Below are 17,321 nucleotides of genomic sequence, written 5' to 3' on the forward strand. Positions count from 1 at the left end.
AATGTCAGTCCAATTGCTGGACCCAGAAAGTCGAGATTAGCGAAAAGAAGTCCCCTTCCTGGAAGCCTTCCACATTATTTTAAGGTCGTTATATCACAGTCGCGACTATATACAGTGAACGAATCCACAAATTATAAGTATTGATACCCAACGCGCACACAACATGCATATGCAAAAAAGTTCACCCGCCCGAAAATCAAGCAAAGTCTTTAGGCAGCGTCGCATCCTCAGCAGAGGACTTCGGGGCCAGCTCCGGCTCCGGTACAGGTACAGGTTTTGACGGAGGGGGCGAAGGCGCAATCCAAAACACGGGGTACCGGCGCGTCATGTTATTCAACAACAAGGCGCAAGCCAAAAGCATCGTCGAGGACAACAGAACCACAGGTAGATAGTACCAAGAGAGAGCCCAAATCTCGTCATTGGTAGCGGGAAGAAGCGCAGTTGCACCGGCGGGCGGGTGCGTGGTCCCAGTCAGCTGCATCACGACGATGGCAAGGGCAGTCGATAATGAGGCGGCGAGCCATCGGAGAGACTCGAACCGGGCCTGGTCTGGCATGAGGCTGAAAAGCTTCGTGATGCAGAGACCGGTCAGGGCGCTAAAGAAGTGGCCGAAGATTAAGGCGCGTGGCTGGGCTAGGGGACTTTCGATGGCGCCGAATACGAGGACTGCGGACGCTCCCTGTTTTTTGTGTTAGTAAGGTTTTGGCGCGCTGGTTGGGTGATTGGGGTCTTACGTAGGAGGCGATGATGCCTGGGACATGGCGGGAGATGAAATAGTCGGAATAATTGAAGATTCCTTGGAGGACTGAGAGGCCGCAGAAAGCTGTGATGAAGGACCATGCGGCTAACTGGTATTTTGGTAATGGCGTTGGAGTTTCGGTACGGTAGCCTAACCAGTGGCTCATCCACCGCGGGAGGCGAGAAAGTCGTGAAGACATGGCCAATTAAGTTGGGTATATTATAATCTTTAGAACATTATGAGAATTAAATCAGAAGGGAAAAAAACGGAAATGAATCATTAAAAGGCTTACGCTAAAGCATTTTTGGTATGAGGAGAAAACTTCGAAAAGATCAAGTTTCGTGAGGGGAAAAAAGACCGGCAAAGACGGCGTGCGGAGAAAGTGGGGAGAGTGGATTCTCATCGCGTAATGGAAATGCATTTCTACCCCTTTTGTCATTTACATTGGGAATGCTTGAAACATTTGAAGAGAATTATACACATTGTATCTAAACATTAAAGAATTATATACTTGAAGATCCAGGCTTATCCAACTAATTACACAGGCACAATCAACTCCTGTAGCAGCTCCCGACTCACAATGTGAGATTCACCCAACGTGCCCTTCATCACAAGCACAAGGTCATCAACGGCACCTAGGAACTTAAGGTACGCGCTAATGGCGACGCAGAACTTGCGATAATCCTCATCTCGGATGAGATCTGCAGTCAGTGTAATCTCCCCCTGGTGCGTCTGCCAGTATTCAAGGCAGCGCTTAAGTAGAGGAGTGGGTAGCACTTCGGGCAAAGGATCCCCAGTCTTGAGGGCCTGCTCTACCACGCCCAAGACCGCCATGATCTCACCAATGTTGCGGTGATCGAGGAGGCCGGAGAAATTCGCCAGGCGCGTTTGGAAGTGTTCTGGCAGCGACGCGGACAGGAATAGCAGACGGGCGAGGTTCTGATTCAGGTCCTGGCACAGGGACTTGACCTGTGCAAGGCGCTCACTGTCAAAGGGAGAGCTGGAGAATTCCAGTTTCAAAAGCGCGACGGGTCCATCGAGAGCGCTGAGGGCACCGGCTACGTTGAATGCGAGTTCCTGTGCTGATAGACCTTCGTCGCGACCAGGCTGGGCCCAGCAGGAAAGAAGTAGGGCGTAGTGGTCGGATAGTGAACGAATGGTGTTTGAGAGTGATTTACAGACGTGACGTGATGCAGATGGTGGTCGGGGAAGAATCTGGATGATCAAGGCGGCAGCGGCTCCGATAATAACGAGAGTAAGTCGTCGCCAGAAAACATTGTAGCCGTAGCCGGGGTTTCCATACGCCGCAATGTGCCTAAACAGATCTGGGTTAGCAAGTTGAGTCTTGTCCAAATATAGGAAGTTGGTTCTTACGTATCGTCGTAGCTATATCCGATAACGAGGACAAAAGTTGCTCCGGCCATCATCGTGGCTTGCAATACGGCCATGGGGAAAAAGATGCGTGCCCACATCATCATAGGATATACGACTGCCAAAACCGCCGCGAGGCCGTAAGGGTTTCCTCCACCAATGCCAGATCCAATGTACCAAGCCACCAGACCGGCCACGCCACCAATGACGGTTCCAACGGAACGAGAGACCAACGAGAGGATGAAGTCCGACATGTATACGACAACCGTAGTTTGACCCATGATCAATGCCCAGAGACCCTTTTCGCGATAATAAAAGCCTGCGCTAGATGGAATGACGGCAGGGATAGCAAGGGCGATTGTAACAACGACCATGCGCAGGGCGTACATTCCGTCGGCGTTGATGAGCCAGTGGTAGGTGCTAATGATCGCGCGTCCAATACCGCTGCGTTTTCTGACTCGGTATCCTCGACTTATGCGGAGACTTTGCTGGGTTGCTTTAGACTGCGCTTCCACGGCGTCGGGATCAGCAACAGTCGTATGGTTCACAATGACAGGCGCAACGCTGTTCTTTCGGAGCACCCAAAACACGGCATATCGCAATCCTTTTGGGAGCCAAAGTCGGGTTTTCTGTCGCTCAGTCATGAGAGCCACTAACTGGGCCAATACCCCTTCCCAAGCCCCAGCCACGCCGAGAATTTGTTCCTCGAAAACCATCGCAAGGGAGATCGCTCGCACTCTATGCAAAGTAGCATCCTCGAGATCCTTCAATTTACCATTTGCGTCAAAAATATCGGCGTTGGTCTCAATAAGGCCTTCTGTGAACTCGGAAGTAAAAGCTATGCGCTGGGTGGTAAGTGCCTCCAGGACCGATTTGATGTGATTTGTGTGCTCATCCATCTGCTCCTTTGTAGGCCGTCCAAACCAGCGAGAGGAGTTGACGGCATGGATAGCATCGGCGACCGCAGTAGCGGCCTCTTGACATACGGGTAGGATCTTCGTGGTAGGAGTTCGGATCGCATCAAACATTTCCAATCGAATAGATTCATGCTCGGGAGTCTGGAACGCTCGCACAAGACGAACGCTTTCCATCAGCTGTCGCATTCCCGCCGAACGTGGTCGTTTTTCGTCAATTGCATCTCTGGAGAAATGTTCGTCGTCAATCAAAATTTCACGGAGCTTTTCGAGCTTTTGCTCGCCTCCGACCCGTGAGATGTGGAATTCCAACAATGACAAGGATGCAAGTGAGGCTTGTCGCATGGGTTCCTTTAAGCTCTTGATATCATCAGCACCCCACCGACCGACAGAAAAATCTAACTGCAGAAATCCAAGCGCGGGCATAAGTTTCTTGTAAGTATCGATGGCCTTCATTTTGAGTTTGAGCAGATCGGCCATTGCTGGTGATTCATCGGCGACTAAAGTGGCGGCAGTGATGTCCAGTGGGCTTTTGATCAGTCGAGTAAGCCCCTCAAACCCATCAAGAACGGTGGAGGAAGTCGATTTGGGGAAAAAGAGGATTTGACAAGCCAATCCGATACCAATTCCAATGGCAGCAGGCTCAACCAATACCTTAGCAATGGTTCCCTCAAAGGAAGGGAGCAGTGGCCCAACAGTCAAATGAACGTCCATAATGATTGTACCAAAGATCTGGAACAAGATGAACTTGGGGTTCTTGGTCCGGAAACGAGCCTACATAAGCATGTTAGCATCTCTGCTACCTTTCCTGGACGTCAACTGTAGTTAATATTCACCAGCAAGTATACCATGAAGCAAATAAGGCAAAAGTAGACTGCGCTGACGCGTGCATCTAGCATAAAGCCACTATATAGAAGCTCCTCTTCAACGAGTGTAACGCTCTGGCCAGTGGAGTTGGCCTGGCTGTACGCCTGTTGACCGAGTGCTTGCAATCTAGCCTGGGTCTCAGCGGCAGGTCGGGCCGCCAGAGCAGCCTTCATAGTGATAACGCCCCATACCCATCCCCAAGCCATACCCAAGATGAGCGTGAATGCTCCCAAGATGAAGACAAACGCAATACCAGTTGGGGGCACCATGAATAGTACCAGACTGAAAATTTCATTAACAAATTGTTGCTTGATTCCATTTTTGATGGGGTTTTTCTCACGTTGCGAAGAAAGTCGCAGTTCCGATCGTTTGCAAAGATGGGCTGATAAAGATCAACAGCGACGCGACCCATACTGCCACTGAGCAGCGGAACAGCACTTTCAAGTCGCGTGCATTGAAATGATCCAACCATTGGGGAAGTTTGCGAGGTGGTTTGGTGACTGGGGGTGCCTGTTCTTTCGGTGATGTATTTGTCTCCGCGCTAGTTGCCGGTGATGCGACGGCAGGCCCGGCATCTTGCTGGGCGGGGGCGGGGGCGGAGGCTGACATGGGTGCTAGATACTCCTCGGGATCATAAGTTGACCCCAAGTGAGAACTCTGTACCGATGACTTAGTGATTGGCGTGGAAGCAAAGGAGGTTGCAGCATTCCTTTATCAAAGAGAATGCCGGAATGGGGAGAAAAAACAAAGCCGCTGAGGTAAGATTTCCAGTTATTTTGAGTTTTTTTTTCTCCCTTTAAATCGACTCGTGGATCGGCGCTATTGAGGGAGCTATTTGGCTCTACTGGTACGTAACCTCGGCTCGGTCTTGGACACCACCACTCACAGCCAATATTTTGTAGGATCGACGGCTTGGCTTACTATGTTGGTGTTATAAGATGTGCGGCATACCACTGTTCATAATATTTATGAAAGCTGGATAATGTCTTCAAATGTTGGCTATCGTCAATGTTGGCTTTTGACATGAACATTTTGAAAAGACAAGGTTTCTTTGCTTTCAATGTTGGGTTTCCATACATGTAAGCAGGTAGGGCAGGAATCCAGGGCTGTACAGCTAGGTACCTGGTAACAGGTCTCCTGGCTTCAACATTGAATGTTTAGATGTTACATAAGTTCGGGCCCACAACCATTTCAATGTTTTAGAAATTCGAATCCACTTGTTCTTTTTTTTTTAAAGGGGCCGAGGTGCCTTCTAAGGTTAAGGTCAGTGCTTCTTATATATTGGAGAAACCGTTGATTATTGAGTGGTGGGGGTACATGTATGAACCTCCAGGGCTGTCCCGACTGTAAAGGGGTGGTGACCAACTGGCGAACATCGAATCGAATCCACCCACACGTTGGAACCATCGGAAGTCGCCGCATCTGGGGTTACCAACTCTCACATCTGTTGTGGAACTTGAAAATAACGCTAAGCGAAAATACTCCGAATGATTTGATTTTAGGTTATTTTGAATTCTGTTATCATCTATCCCGACTACTAGTTTATGCACAGTACTTCCAATGTTATTGCTCAGCAATGTCAGATTGAATGCACATGCAGAGACTGCAATCTGCTGCAATTGGTAGGGATCACGTGACCTGGACTGATGAAACAGGTGGGGATTCCCATCCGATCATTTCCGGGAGGATCTTCACTGATCGCACGTTCTGTTACCTTAATTAAGAGAAAAGTCCGATGCGGAAAGGAGACTGAAAGAAGACGTGGAAGAAAACTGGGACTCTGAGAGGCGAATTTGAAGCTTGGAGGCAAAAAGATAAGTAACCCCATACTAACCTCTCACAACAAAAACTTTGACAGTGGCAATAACCTAATCCCTGATCGAATCTTGTCGATTGGAATGGCAGTTGGAACAAAGCTTAAAGTGGACAGCAGGAGCTAAACTAAGTCCCCCCCTAAAATGTTATGGCGTTCGGATCCTTACCGAAAAAAGAGAAATGAAGAGAAAGTAATCTATGTGCTGCATCCTGCATGCAATCTCCAAATCTCAGTAGCTAAATACCCGCGATGAACCGGTGAACGATGAAGGCGCAATATGACACCACTGACACCCTCGGCGAATATGGGCTATTTTCACCATATGGCGTTCTGGAAAAAAAACCTGACGAGTCGCCGCCTGGAAGAAGTGGAGTTCCGAAACCGTTGATCCAATGAATCCGGCGATAGTGGAGTGAGTTCCGTGGTGCGAAGGACGGAACCCCAATGTCGTGATTGACGCGCTTAAAGATTTTGGGGGAAAGAGTTCGGAGAAAAAAAAGTTAACCATCTTTTTAAATTCTAAACAGTTCCCTGGTTCTGACTCAAGTGTTGGAAGAGGAAAAAAAAAGTCCCTGTGGCACATATAAACACAGGCGGACCGCCACTTGGGCAATTGATCTGCATCCTCACATATTCAAGATGATGGAGAAGTCAGATACTATCCAGGATGCCGCGCCACTGGATCGTTATGAGTCCCACGCCAAAGGTGAGCTCGAGCTCAACGTGGGTGGCCGTGGTGGCACTCAGCGCCGACTGCGCAATTACCAGGTCACCATGATCGGTTTCTGTAGTGGTATTGGAACTGGTTTGTTTGTGGGAACTGGATCTGCATACGCCAAGGCTGGTCCCGCTGGTTTGCTGCTGGCCTACATCCTCGTCGGAGCTGTGTTGTGGGCTGTGATGCAAAGTATCGCCGAGTTGGCCACTGCTTTCCCTACCGCCGGTTCGTTCCCTCACTGGGCTACTCGCTTTATTGATCCCTCCGTCGGATTCTCGCTCGCCATTTCATACGGATATTGTTATACGATCGCCATCGCCTCAGAAACCTCCGCCGCCGCCGTTATCGTTTCATATTGGTCGGATATAACGCCAGCCGTTGTGATCACGGTCAGTTTGGTTCTCATCTTAGCGATCAATTTGATGAGTGTGAGGTTCTACGGTGAAACGGAGGTCGTTAGCGGTGCCATCAAGGTGCTCTGCTTCTTGGGTCTCGTCATTGTTTCTATTGTCATTACCGCGGGAGGTGGTCCCAAAGGCGATGCCATTGGTTTCCGCTTCTGGAACAACCCCGGTGCTTGGGTTGACTACGATGGCATTACGGGAGCCTCAGGACACTTCTGTGGATTTGTGTCTTCTTTCGTGAACGCAAGTTTCTCTTTCATTGGTATTGAATGTGTGGTTATCACGGCTGCCGAGTCTGTTGATCCTCACCGCGCTATCCCTAAGGCTGCCCGCCGTGTCACCTACCGCATCGCCTTCTTCTACATCCTTGGTGCCTTCCTCATCGGTATTATCGTGAGCCCAACCAACCCCCTCCTGACTTCAGGTGCCGACAACGCGAGAAGCTCCCCATTCGTCATTGCGATCCAGGAAGCCGGCATCACGGCTCTGCCATCCATTGTGAACGCCTGTATCTTGGTTTCCGCGTGGTCGGCCGGAAACTCCTACTGCTGGGTCGGATCTCGCATGATCCTCGCCATGACCACAGACCACCAGCTGCCTCAATTCTTTGGTCGCGTCGATAAGAAGGGCGTTCCATACGTTGCAGTTATCACTGCCTGGCTGTTTGGTCCTTTGGCCTATTTGAGTAAGTCTCTTCTTCTACATATCTCCAAACATATTCTAATGATAAATAGGTCTTGGATCTGGTGGTCCCGCGCAAGCCTTCACATGGCTCCTTAACTTGAGCACAATTGCCGGCCTGATTGCCTGGGCTACTCTGTGCTTCTGCTTTATCCGATTCTATGCTGCCATGAAGAAGCAGGGTGTCTCCCGTGACAGTTTGCCATGGAAAGGACCATTGCAGCCATATGCAGCGTGGTTTGGATTCCTTGGTTCCACTCTTATCACACTGGTTGCTGGATTTGAAGTCTTCTTGAATGGTCAATGGAACACTTCTGACTTCATTGCATCATACGTCGGCATTCCAATTTTCATCGTGCCGATTATTGTCTGGAAATTGGTTTACCGCACCAAATTCTTACGCTCCCACGAAATCGACCTGTGGGCAGGCCGTCTCCAAGATGGAGAAATCATGCCGGCTAAGAACCCCCGCAATACCCGCTGGGGCCGTTTTGTCGACTGGCTTGTGTAAATTTATTTGTTTATATTTGTTTGTACACACATAGCGTGATACCATGTTAAAACATCATTTTTGGTATATACTGAAATACTTTTCTTCCACCGGTTCCGTAGCCGATTTAAATTGTTCGGATTGAGTCAAAATGATCAAAATTGGTCTCGGAGTTTCTTGATATCGTGGTGAGAAGCTTTGCAACAACCACCCACGAGGAATGATTTGAAAGGTCCCTTTTCGTAGGCATCGTTGACCACCTGCGCCATTTGCGTTTCCCATAGACGCTTTACTTGGTTAGCATTTACCATGCACAAAACAAGCCGCAGGCTAAAAACTTACAGTATCTCTCAGGCCACCATAACTAGGATCCTCCGGTTTCTCCCAAACCTGTGTCGTCGTATTGTAGACCTCACCATTGGTACCATCGGGATACAACACCAAGCTGGGAACAGATAAGATCTTCCCACCAGCAACCACCTCAGCAATGCAAGCCCCAAATCTGTCAACCAGACCAGGAAGCTTATGGATCTTTGTACAGTTGATACCAATTCCCCAAGGCGCAAGCCCACCACCCTCCATGGGCCCAACAGCAGCATCCACCACCTGCTCAATGGAACTCCCATCAGGCAACAACCCATCATCCCCAGGGAAAACACACGCAATCCAATACGGCACCTCCGTAATCCCCGCATCGCGAATAGCCCTCCGAACAGCCCGCACCTCATCAAGCCTCGGCAGCGTCTCAAAGGCCACATACTGCAGCCGCTGAATCAGATTCCCCTCCGCACCAAGCACAAGCCGCAATCGCTCCAAATGCCACTGGTACAGCTCCTCCTCCCCATCATGCGCCGCGTCGTACGCCCCGCTGTACTCCTGTCCGGGAATCATACAAGCGCCGTACGGACCCAGGCTAAGCGCGACCTGCGCGCCATCACACACATTCGCGCGCTCGGCGACATCCACGGCCGTTTGCAGGTACCGGCCTATGGCTGTGCTGGGGATTCCATTGGGGAACTCGGCTGTCTTTGTGCGCTGGAAGCCTTCTGGCGAGACTTGGTAAGTTGCTGTGAGCAGGACGTCGGCGCCTGCGACGCAGAAGTCCTTTTGACAGGCTTCAAGCGTGGTTGGGTCTGAGACTAGCATGTGCGAGGACCAGAGGGGTGTGGTGGTGCTGTCGAACTCCACACCGTACTGGTCTTGCAGGGAGGTCCCAAGGCCTCCGTCTAGGATTTTCACTGTTGCCATTGTTTGTTGGGGTTGTTTGGTGTTCGGCTTTGCGATGCGATGCGATGGTTAGAACTTAGTGGGGTGGTTGATAAGTTGATAAGTTGATAACTATGTGCGGGTTTCTAGCGGTTACATAATCCGCCGCTTTTGCGCGATTGCGCGATTACTTTTACCCTGAAGGCTCTATTTTCGGCGAAGTGTCGGAGGTAGATTAGATTTAGGAATGTTTAGCGGAGTATGATCCAATTGGGTTGGTTAGTGGGGTTTTCGATATTCTTTGTGGGGAGCCCGCCTAAGTACATGCGCTAAAATAGATGCACGTGTATACTACTGACCGTGGAATCTGCCTTGAGAGGTCATGAATAGTTTAAAAAAGTAGACGCCTGAGTATTTAGACCTAGTGATGCAGTTATCAATTGATCGATTAGGCAAAAGAAGGATGTATCCTCCCACAGGCTCGATCCGACAATCTTTCTTTCATGAGCACATCATAAACATGTGTCACCCAAGAACAACAAACCTGCCTCGTATCCTTCGGATCAATTATCTCCTCCACGCCAAATGCATTCGCTGTTCGAACAGGGTTCATCAACCGCTGATATTCTTCTTCCAATTCCTTATACCGTTCCTCTTTCTTGCCCTCTTTCTCCGCTTCCCGCAACTCATGCCGGTGTCCCACTTCGATTCCTCCATCCAGCGGCAGTGAGCCCCACTGTCCAGACGGCCAAGCAACTTGCATAACTGGGTCTCGGGAGCCTAGCATGACTCCTCCAGCTACGCCAAAGGCGCGTCGGGTAACCACGTTGAAGATCGGGACAGTAGTGGTGAAATAGGTTTTTGCCAGCTCCACGCCCCAGCGCATAGTTGCGTTGCGCTCGGCGACGGTTCCAATTGCGTAGCCAGCTACGATGTATTAGCACTGGATAAGAAAGCAGTTGACCAATCACTTGGGTTATGAATTTCAAACTTACGGACGTCGATGAATTGCACAATGGGGATATTCATCACATCGCACATCTTCAACAGCCGGGTGAGTTTCTGGCTACCCGCTGCATCAAGAGCGCCACCGTTCACTTCACAGTTCAGTGAAATGATTCCAATGGGACGGCCAGAAAGGCGTGCCAAACCGCCAATAGCTGTTCGACCCCAAAGCGCGCCAATCTCGAACCAGGAACCCCGATCAACAACCGAATCAATGATCACTCTAGCATTATACATTCGTGCCTGGCGCCGCGGGATAATGCTGCGCAGTGCCAGGTCTTCTCGATCTTCCGGATCAGCGCACGAGATAACTGGTGGAGCATCAGCCCCAGAGTTGGGCAAATAGCTCAAAACCGTTCGAAGCTGTTCAAAACATTCAGCTTCGTTTGCGGCCAGATTGTCGATGGTTCCATTCGTGCAATGGACCATTGGACCACCGAGATCTTGGAATCCAAGATCTTCTTCAAACGTGGCACCCTCTACTACCTTCGGGCCAGCGTTGAAAAGTGCGCCGATATCTGCGGCCATGACTGAGAAATGGCAAGAGACGACTCGTGCTGCACCTAGGCCAATCTACCAGCGAAATCAGCACAACCAGCCGCCTATCAAGAAATGTTTCACCTGAAAAACTTACCGCGGGTCCAACGACAGCACCCAAATTTGGAATGCCCATGTTCAACTGCTGGATCGCAGGTTTGAAAGGTCTCACATACGGAAGATAACTCCATCCTTCCTTCCGGATAGTCGTCACACTGCCACCCCCAGAACTGCCATCCACTAACTTCACCACAGGCAATCTCAGCGCAAGAGCTAGTTTCTCGACATAGACTGTCTTCTCTGAGCTCGCTCCATCAGCATGTCCAGACCGAATACTAAAGTCGTCTGCTGTAAGCAGCACCTTCCTGCCGCGGAGCGTCCCCGCACCCTGTACATTATTGCTGGGAACAAATGCGACGGGGGTCTCCCGCATTGGTGCAGTCTTCTTCCATGTGACTGTTCCGGACACCGAGCCAATTTCCTGAAACGAGCCTGGGTCGAGGAGCTGGTCGATGCGCTCGCGAACCCATAGCTTGCCGGCTTGCTTTTGTCGAACGTAGCCCCGGGAATTAGGGTCTGGGGTCGCAGCTATCTTGCGTAGCTCGGAGATTTGATTGAGAACATCGGAGTGGTCTGCTGGGAGGCGAGATCCTATGTTTTTGGTCTTTGATTTGGGAGATGCCGCTTTATCTGACTTTGGCGGGGATATATGCGAGGAGACTTGATTTAGTCGCTGTGTAGCTTGGTTCTTGTCATTTTTGGAGGATTGATCATCGCCGTCGTTTTTCATGGTGGCTAGTCCTCCAGATTTTGTTTTTATCTGTGGAATTTTGTCGTATTAAGGGGCAATGGCTGGTTTTGTTTTGCGGCTGAGCCCGATGAGGGGGCGATGGTCGAAGCTCCGAGGACCGAGGGAGTTTCCAAGCGAGCTATCAAAACAGAAGAAAAATGATCTTGGAACATTTTTTTCTTAGTGAAATTTCGAATGACCCATGCTGTTGAGGAATTTGAGTAATTCATCTACTAAAATAACATCAACAGTCAATACATAGATTCCCTGGCCGTTTTCATTATTTACCCCAGACTTTTGCACGATGTCATCATCCCCGCACTTTCGGCCCATCAAGCGACTGCTGGTCGCGAATAGGTAATACCCCTTCGAGCAATCCACAAGATAATGGAACACTAAGCAAAGCATATTCAGGGGTGAAATTGCTGTCCGCATACTCAATGCCGCACGCGAGCTTCCTGACCCAGTAGAGACCATTGCCATCTACACGCCAGACGACCGTTCGCACTGCGACCTGGGACATTCAGATCAAGCAGTTCAGATCCCTTCACCAGGCTCATATCTGGATATATCATTTTTGATTGATCTCGTGCAAAAACATTCCATCGATTCGGTGCACCCGGGCTATGGATTTCTCAGTGAGAGCGCGGAATTCGCGCAGCGTATGTGGGACGAAGCTGGTGCCATCGTCATAGGACCAGGCGCCGAGAACCTTGCTCGTACGGGAGATAAGCTCCAGGCAAAACAACTAGCCCTCCAATGTGCAGTCCCCGTATTGGAGGCTATGAGCCAGCCGACTTCTGACGTTGGCGAGGCTCGAGCATTTGCTATGCATGTTGGCTTCCCGGTGATGATCAAAGCCGTGGATGGAGGAGGTGGTCGCGGCATTCGCCTTGTGCGCGAGGAGCGCGATCTTGATAATAATATTCAACGGGCTATTGGCGAGTCACCTTCTCACACGGTGTTTGTTGAAAAAGCTGCTGTGGATGGGTTCCATCACGTCGAGATTCAGGTTATCGGTGATGGTACGGGTCAAGTGCGTCACCTATGGGAGAGGGACTGCAGTGTTCAGAGGCGGTTCCAGAAAGTTGTTGAGTATGCTCCTGCGTTATCGTGTGATCGTGGCCTGGTTTCTCAGGTGATTGGCTGTGCATTGAAGATGGCGAGCCACATTCGCTATCTCTCTCTGGGTACCTTTGAATTCCTAGTCAATGAGCAAAGGGGAGAGTTCTATTTTTTGGAAGTCAATCCAAGACTTCAAGTGGAGCACACAGTTACAGAGTCAATCAGCGGCCTCGATCTAGTCCAGACTCAACTTCTGTTGGCCCAGGGACGAAAATTCAATGACCTTGGCCTTGGCTCCAGTGTTGACCCCAAAGCCCCGCCTCCCGCAAACTGCTTCTCTATACAGCTTCGGCTGTGTGCTGAAGATCCAAGCAATAATTTCGCACTCAGTATTGGAAAGATTACCGAGTTCCATGTCCCCAGCGGGCATGGAGTTCGAGTCGACACCCATGTCTCCAGCACCTCTCCATTGGTTGTCGGATCAAATTTTGATAACCTTCTGGCCAAGATCATTATTACTGGATCAGGCTGGGATGCAACTGTCCGGAAGGCCCAGCGAGTACTAAGTGATACTAAAATCGCTGGGATAAAGACCAACATCAATCTTCTCCGTGGCATTGTGGCGCATACTGATTTCCTGTCTGGCAATGTCGACACTCAGTGGCTTGGGTTAAAGCTTGAAGAGGCCCATCAGCTGGGTGAAAATATCTCACGATCACTACGTGATACACAAGGACCGGCGATTTCTTCTCAGCAATCTATTGCACAGAGTGGATTACCATCATCCAATCTGTTATTCCGTAGGGGAGACGCATGGTCTATTCGTTTGGAGCCGCTCCAGAAGGACAACCCACAAACACCATCCAGCGTTTCACATCATCTGAAACTATCTCGCGTCCTCCGCAATGAATTCCCCACATCCCTTGTAGCTGAGATTGAATACACAACACCTGGCTCGAAGACCGCGATTCCTTACCGATTGCAGCTGGATACCACGACCACCGCCGCATCGGCACTCGTTTCTTCCTCTCATCGTCGTGGAGATCCGAGTAACCCCCGCCATATTATTCTACCTCTCTCTGGAAAACTTATCGAGATGTTGGTCACGGAGGGGGAGGATGTTGTTGAGAATCAAGTGCTTGCCTTTGTCAAGCAGATGAAGATGGAACTGGAGGTGCGCAGTCCTCGGGCTGGGAGGGTGGATTGGGTATATGAGATGGAAGACGATGAAGAAGATGTCGCAGAGGGAATGTTATTGGTTGAATTGAAAGAAGCGCAAGATCATGAGAAGCTCAAAGGAAAGCTGTAGCGAATCTTCAGTGTAGATAGAAATGCAGCCCTTTGTAATGGATTGTAGTACACCTTTTTGCCTCTCTTTACATGAACCAGCATCATTGGTCTAGTGGTAGAATTCGTCGTTGCCATCGACGAGGCCCGTGTTCGATTCACGGATGATGCAAATTTCTTCTTTTTGTTTTTGTGGAATTTTTTTCTGCATTTTTTTTTTCTTTGGTACGGTTGGGGTTTGTTGTGGGTTCCGGTTATCGTGAACTTATCGGCAATCAACAAAGTTCCCAATCGACTCCACTGATATGCATCGTTCACGTGGTCGAATCGTCAACGACGTCACCGCTATTTCCATCCTCAACCTCCTCCAAACACACACACACCAAAATGGAGGACCTTAATCTTTACATCCTGACATCAAACTGTGCACGGACTCTTATTGATGTGGACCTTTTTGCGGACCATTTCTTCGATGCACTCTCGCCCGAGCGCCGCGCATCGGGCGCCCCCGAGCTGATCGTGCTCTCCCTACAGGAGATTGCGCCTATCGCATATTCATTTCTAGGAGGCACATATCTAACACCTTATTTTGATGCGTTTGTGAAGACCGTCAAGAAAGCAACTGCTCAATTATGGGATGAATCATATGTGAATCTAGTCAAGGACCACACGGGTATGACAGGATTGATGGTTTTTGCGCGCGCGGATATTGTGGACAAAATCCCATGGGTCGATACTGCGCACGTTGGGTTTGGAGTTCAGGAAATGGGCAATAAGGGTGCTGTCGGGGCACGTTTGGGTTATGTGGCAGAGGGTTATCCATCCAAGACGGTGGATTTAACATTTGTCGCGGCTCACCTGGCGCCGATGGAGAATGCATTGGAGCAAAGAAATGCGGATTGGCAAAGTATCGTCGAGCGACTTGTCTTCTCCCACGAAAACACCCCGCTCAAGGCCTTGGGTCAAGGAAGCTCCGATGAAAACACCGCTCTTCTGGCCGATCACGAGTCATCGCATGAAGCGGAGACCAGTCGTCGAGATCTCTTCGCGCCCAATTCCTATCTCTTCTTGGCAGGAGATCTCAACTACCGAACCTCAGATGTGAGCCCATTAAAGGCAGATGTCATCCGATTCCCTCGACCGGGTGTTCCTCGCGGTGATCCAGCGCATTATTCTCACCTTCTCGAGGAAGATCAGCTCATGCGTGAGATGCGTGAAGGGCGCTCTTTCCACGGACTTTCTGAAGCACCCATTGATTTCCCTCCGACTTACAAATACTCCGGTGCAGCGCAGCAGGCTGCGCGTCAGATTCTCTTGAGTGGGGAGCCAGAGACGGAGTGGGAATGGTCAACACACCGCTGGCCGAGTTGGTGTGACCGAATCCTCTATTTGGATTGTCCACCTTGGGCCAGAGAAGGAGGACATGTCAAGACGCATGCATACAACGCATTGCCTCTCTTCCCACACTCGGACCACCGACCTGTTGCTTTGGCGGTGTCGGTCCCTCTGAAGCCCACGGATGGCACGTCAGAGACAGATCATGAGACAGCCAAAACGGTAGCTCCGTTTGCAATCGATCCCAGCTGGCGGTCTCGACGGGATGCCGCTCGGCAGAAGGAGATAGTGGTAGGATTTCTGGCATATCTAGGATTGACCTGGGAAGGAAACGGGATGTTACTTGCATCGACACTGGGACTTGTTGGGGCATGGGTTTTGCTTCGGTCTCTTTAGGGTATTTGCCATACTAAACATGTTCTTGTATACAGGTGTGTGTGTACGAGGCAGTATTAGTCCGTACTATTCTGTTCGGGTTTAATCTTCCAGATATGGTTAATGCCTATGATACTACAAAGATGTTTATTGAATATGTTTCATCCACTTTTTTCTTTTTTTCTTTTTTTTTTCTTTTCCGAGAATTCAGTACATACAGGGTACTTTTGTCATTATTGGTATAAGATGGCGTTCATCAGCCACCGCCACAATCTCATAACATCAGATAACATCAGCGGGTCGGCGCGACGACAAAGCAAAATAATGGAAAAAAGGGAAACCGGAAAAAAAAGACAAGGAACAAGGAACAAGAAAGGAAAGCCAAAGAAATACCAAAACAGGGTTCACAACAATTCAATTTCTGCTCTATCTCGCTACTTTGGCCATGTCAAGGTCCATCGTTTAAAAAAAAAATGCCGTTGGTCACTTGACCTGAGCTCCAAAACGGTCTGGATGCAGAAGAATCCCCACCATAAAGTTTATGTGGCTGGATCTAATGAGAGTAAAACAACCACCACTCAGCCCATGAGGTCACCGGCGTTTTTTTTTTTACCAAAAGCTCACCTCCAATTCTGACCCGTGACCCTAGCCTTAAAGGGTCTTACTCACTTTATTCTAGCGGTGTCCATTGGCAACACCAACCTGCAATTACCTGCAATTACCTGCATTGTCCTGCATAATGGGACTAGCTGCAGCCCGTTGGTGGCTTTGGTTACTATTTCGGTAAGTTTTTGATCCCCCACTTACCTCGGTCATACCCAGTCTGGTTACACAAAAGTTGGAGTAGACATGTAAACATGTAAACACGTAAACTTCTTGTTTCCCTGGTCTCGGTCCTGATCCTGGATGCTGTGGACCGAATTGAAAGACTCGTGTTCCACAGCCTAGCTTGCTATAGCTTCGAGCGATCTTCTAGACCTTTCGCACGGGTTCCCGCTGTGGAAACAATCGATACGTTTTACATTCAAATATCCCGAATCTTGGTGCCTGAGCCAATCATTGCCAATAAATACCCGGTGATCCAAGCCCATGGTCCACATGTTCTTTGCGGATCTTCACATCTTGCTGCAGTCGTCCTTGAGAGCCGACGAACACAGGTACGTGTACGGTATAGCAAATATGTACCATGGGACGCGATCTACGGCATTTATTTTTTATGTGTTTTTTTAACCTATATTTTTCAAAGTGTCATTTCGCTTTTGCAGAATGGTGGAGTACGCGGTAGTTGACTTCCAAGGGTAATGAGAGCGGGATGCACCGATGCACCGCTGGGGGGCTGCTTACACAGTGTGCCGTAGCATCCGCAGACCCCAAAAATTTCCAAGGTTCACGTTGGTAGTAGGGGAGGGAAAAAAATTTACAGTCAACTGACCATCTCAAACAGATTACATTCTAGCTTTCCTCTCCATCTCAGATCAATCTTTCCGGTGGTGAACACGCACCGTGTATCTACTACGCGTAGAAACCCATGCGACACGCGGAGCTGACGAAAGCGCAATTTGCCCAGCGCTTGGCTTTCTGGGCAGCGGTTTTTGGAGAAAAATTGAAGCCCACAGCATTCGTAGATAAAACTAACAGTTATTTACATACATTCATTCTATGAAATGCGATGCTATAAAGTCTTGGTTGGAAAATCCGGAAATGCCGAATAAGCTTTGGGG

The 17,321-nt window shown here is 49.6% G+C and overlaps 7 protein-coding genes across 7 annotated transcripts; 3 read left to right on the forward strand and 4 right to left on the reverse strand.

Moving 5' to 3' along the window:
- Positions 1 to 196: 196 nt before the first annotated feature.
- On the reverse strand, positions 197 to 938 carry N7466_000863 (HPP family protein; the record flags this gene model as incomplete). The annotated part of the gene is made up of 2 exons (XM_057160261.1): positions 197 to 679; positions 735 to 938. 2 exons carry the CDS (start codon positions 936 to 938, stop codon positions 197 to 199), a joined length of 687 nt encoding a protein of 228 aa, XP_057026509.1.
- A 338-nt stretch (positions 939 to 1,276) lies between these two features.
- Positions 1,277 to 4,500, reverse strand: N7466_000864 (uncharacterized protein; the record flags this gene model as incomplete). Its single annotated transcript, XM_057160262.1, has 4 exons — positions 1,277 to 2,054; positions 2,114 to 3,798; positions 3,861 to 4,173; positions 4,232 to 4,500. The coding sequence occupies 4 exons, from the start codon at positions 4,498 to 4,500 to the stop codon at positions 1,277 to 1,279; spliced, it is 3,045 nt and encodes a 1,014-aa protein (XP_057026510.1).
- A 1,846-nt stretch (positions 4,501 to 6,346) lies between these two features.
- Positions 6,347 to 8,021, forward strand: N7466_000865 (putative amino acid permease; the record flags this gene model as incomplete). Its single annotated transcript, XM_057160263.1, has 2 exons — positions 6,347 to 7,514; positions 7,564 to 8,021. 2 exons carry the CDS (start codon positions 6,347 to 6,349, stop codon positions 8,019 to 8,021), a joined length of 1,626 nt encoding a protein of 541 aa, XP_057026511.1.
- Positions 8,022 to 8,155: 134 nt separating this feature from the next.
- Positions 8,156 to 9,248, reverse strand: N7466_000866 (homocysteine S-methyltransferase family protein; the record flags this gene model as incomplete). The annotated part of the gene is made up of 2 exons (XM_057160264.1): positions 8,156 to 8,287; positions 8,343 to 9,248. The coding sequence occupies 2 exons, from the start codon at positions 9,246 to 9,248 to the stop codon at positions 8,156 to 8,158; spliced, it is 1,038 nt and encodes a 345-aa protein (XP_057026512.1).
- Positions 9,249 to 9,654: 406 nt separating this feature from the next.
- N7466_000867 (acyl-CoA carboxylase subunit beta) lies at positions 9,655 to 11,538 on the reverse strand (the record flags this gene model as incomplete). Its single annotated transcript, XM_057160265.1, has 3 exons — positions 9,655 to 10,133; positions 10,202 to 10,784; positions 10,846 to 11,538. 3 exons carry the CDS (start codon positions 11,536 to 11,538, stop codon positions 9,655 to 9,657), a joined length of 1,755 nt encoding a protein of 584 aa, XP_057026513.1.
- A 304-nt stretch (positions 11,539 to 11,842) lies between these two features.
- Positions 11,843 to 13,912, forward strand: N7466_000868 (putative pyruvate carboxylase; the record flags this gene model as incomplete). Its single annotated transcript, XM_057160266.1, has 2 exons — positions 11,843 to 11,895; positions 11,953 to 13,912. The coding sequence occupies 2 exons, from the start codon at positions 11,843 to 11,845 to the stop codon at positions 13,910 to 13,912; spliced, it is 2,013 nt and encodes a 670-aa protein (XP_057026514.1).
- Positions 13,913 to 14,277: 365 nt separating this feature from the next.
- Positions 14,278 to 15,621, forward strand: N7466_000869 (putative inositol 5-phosphatase; the record flags this gene model as incomplete). Its single annotated transcript, XM_057160267.1, has 1 exon — positions 14,278 to 15,621. One exon carries the CDS (start codon positions 14,278 to 14,280, stop codon positions 15,619 to 15,621), a length of 1,344 nt encoding a protein of 447 aa, XP_057026515.1.
- Between the last annotated feature and the right edge of the window lie 1,700 nt (positions 15,622 to 17,321).

This window comes from Penicillium verhagenii (genome assembly GCF_028828195.1).
Source record: "Penicillium verhagenii strain IBT 33310 chromosome Unknown utg000002l_segment0_segment0, whole genome shotgun sequence".
In the NCBI taxonomy this organism is placed as follows: Eukaryota; Fungi; Ascomycota; class Eurotiomycetes; order Eurotiales; family Aspergillaceae; genus Penicillium; species Penicillium verhagenii.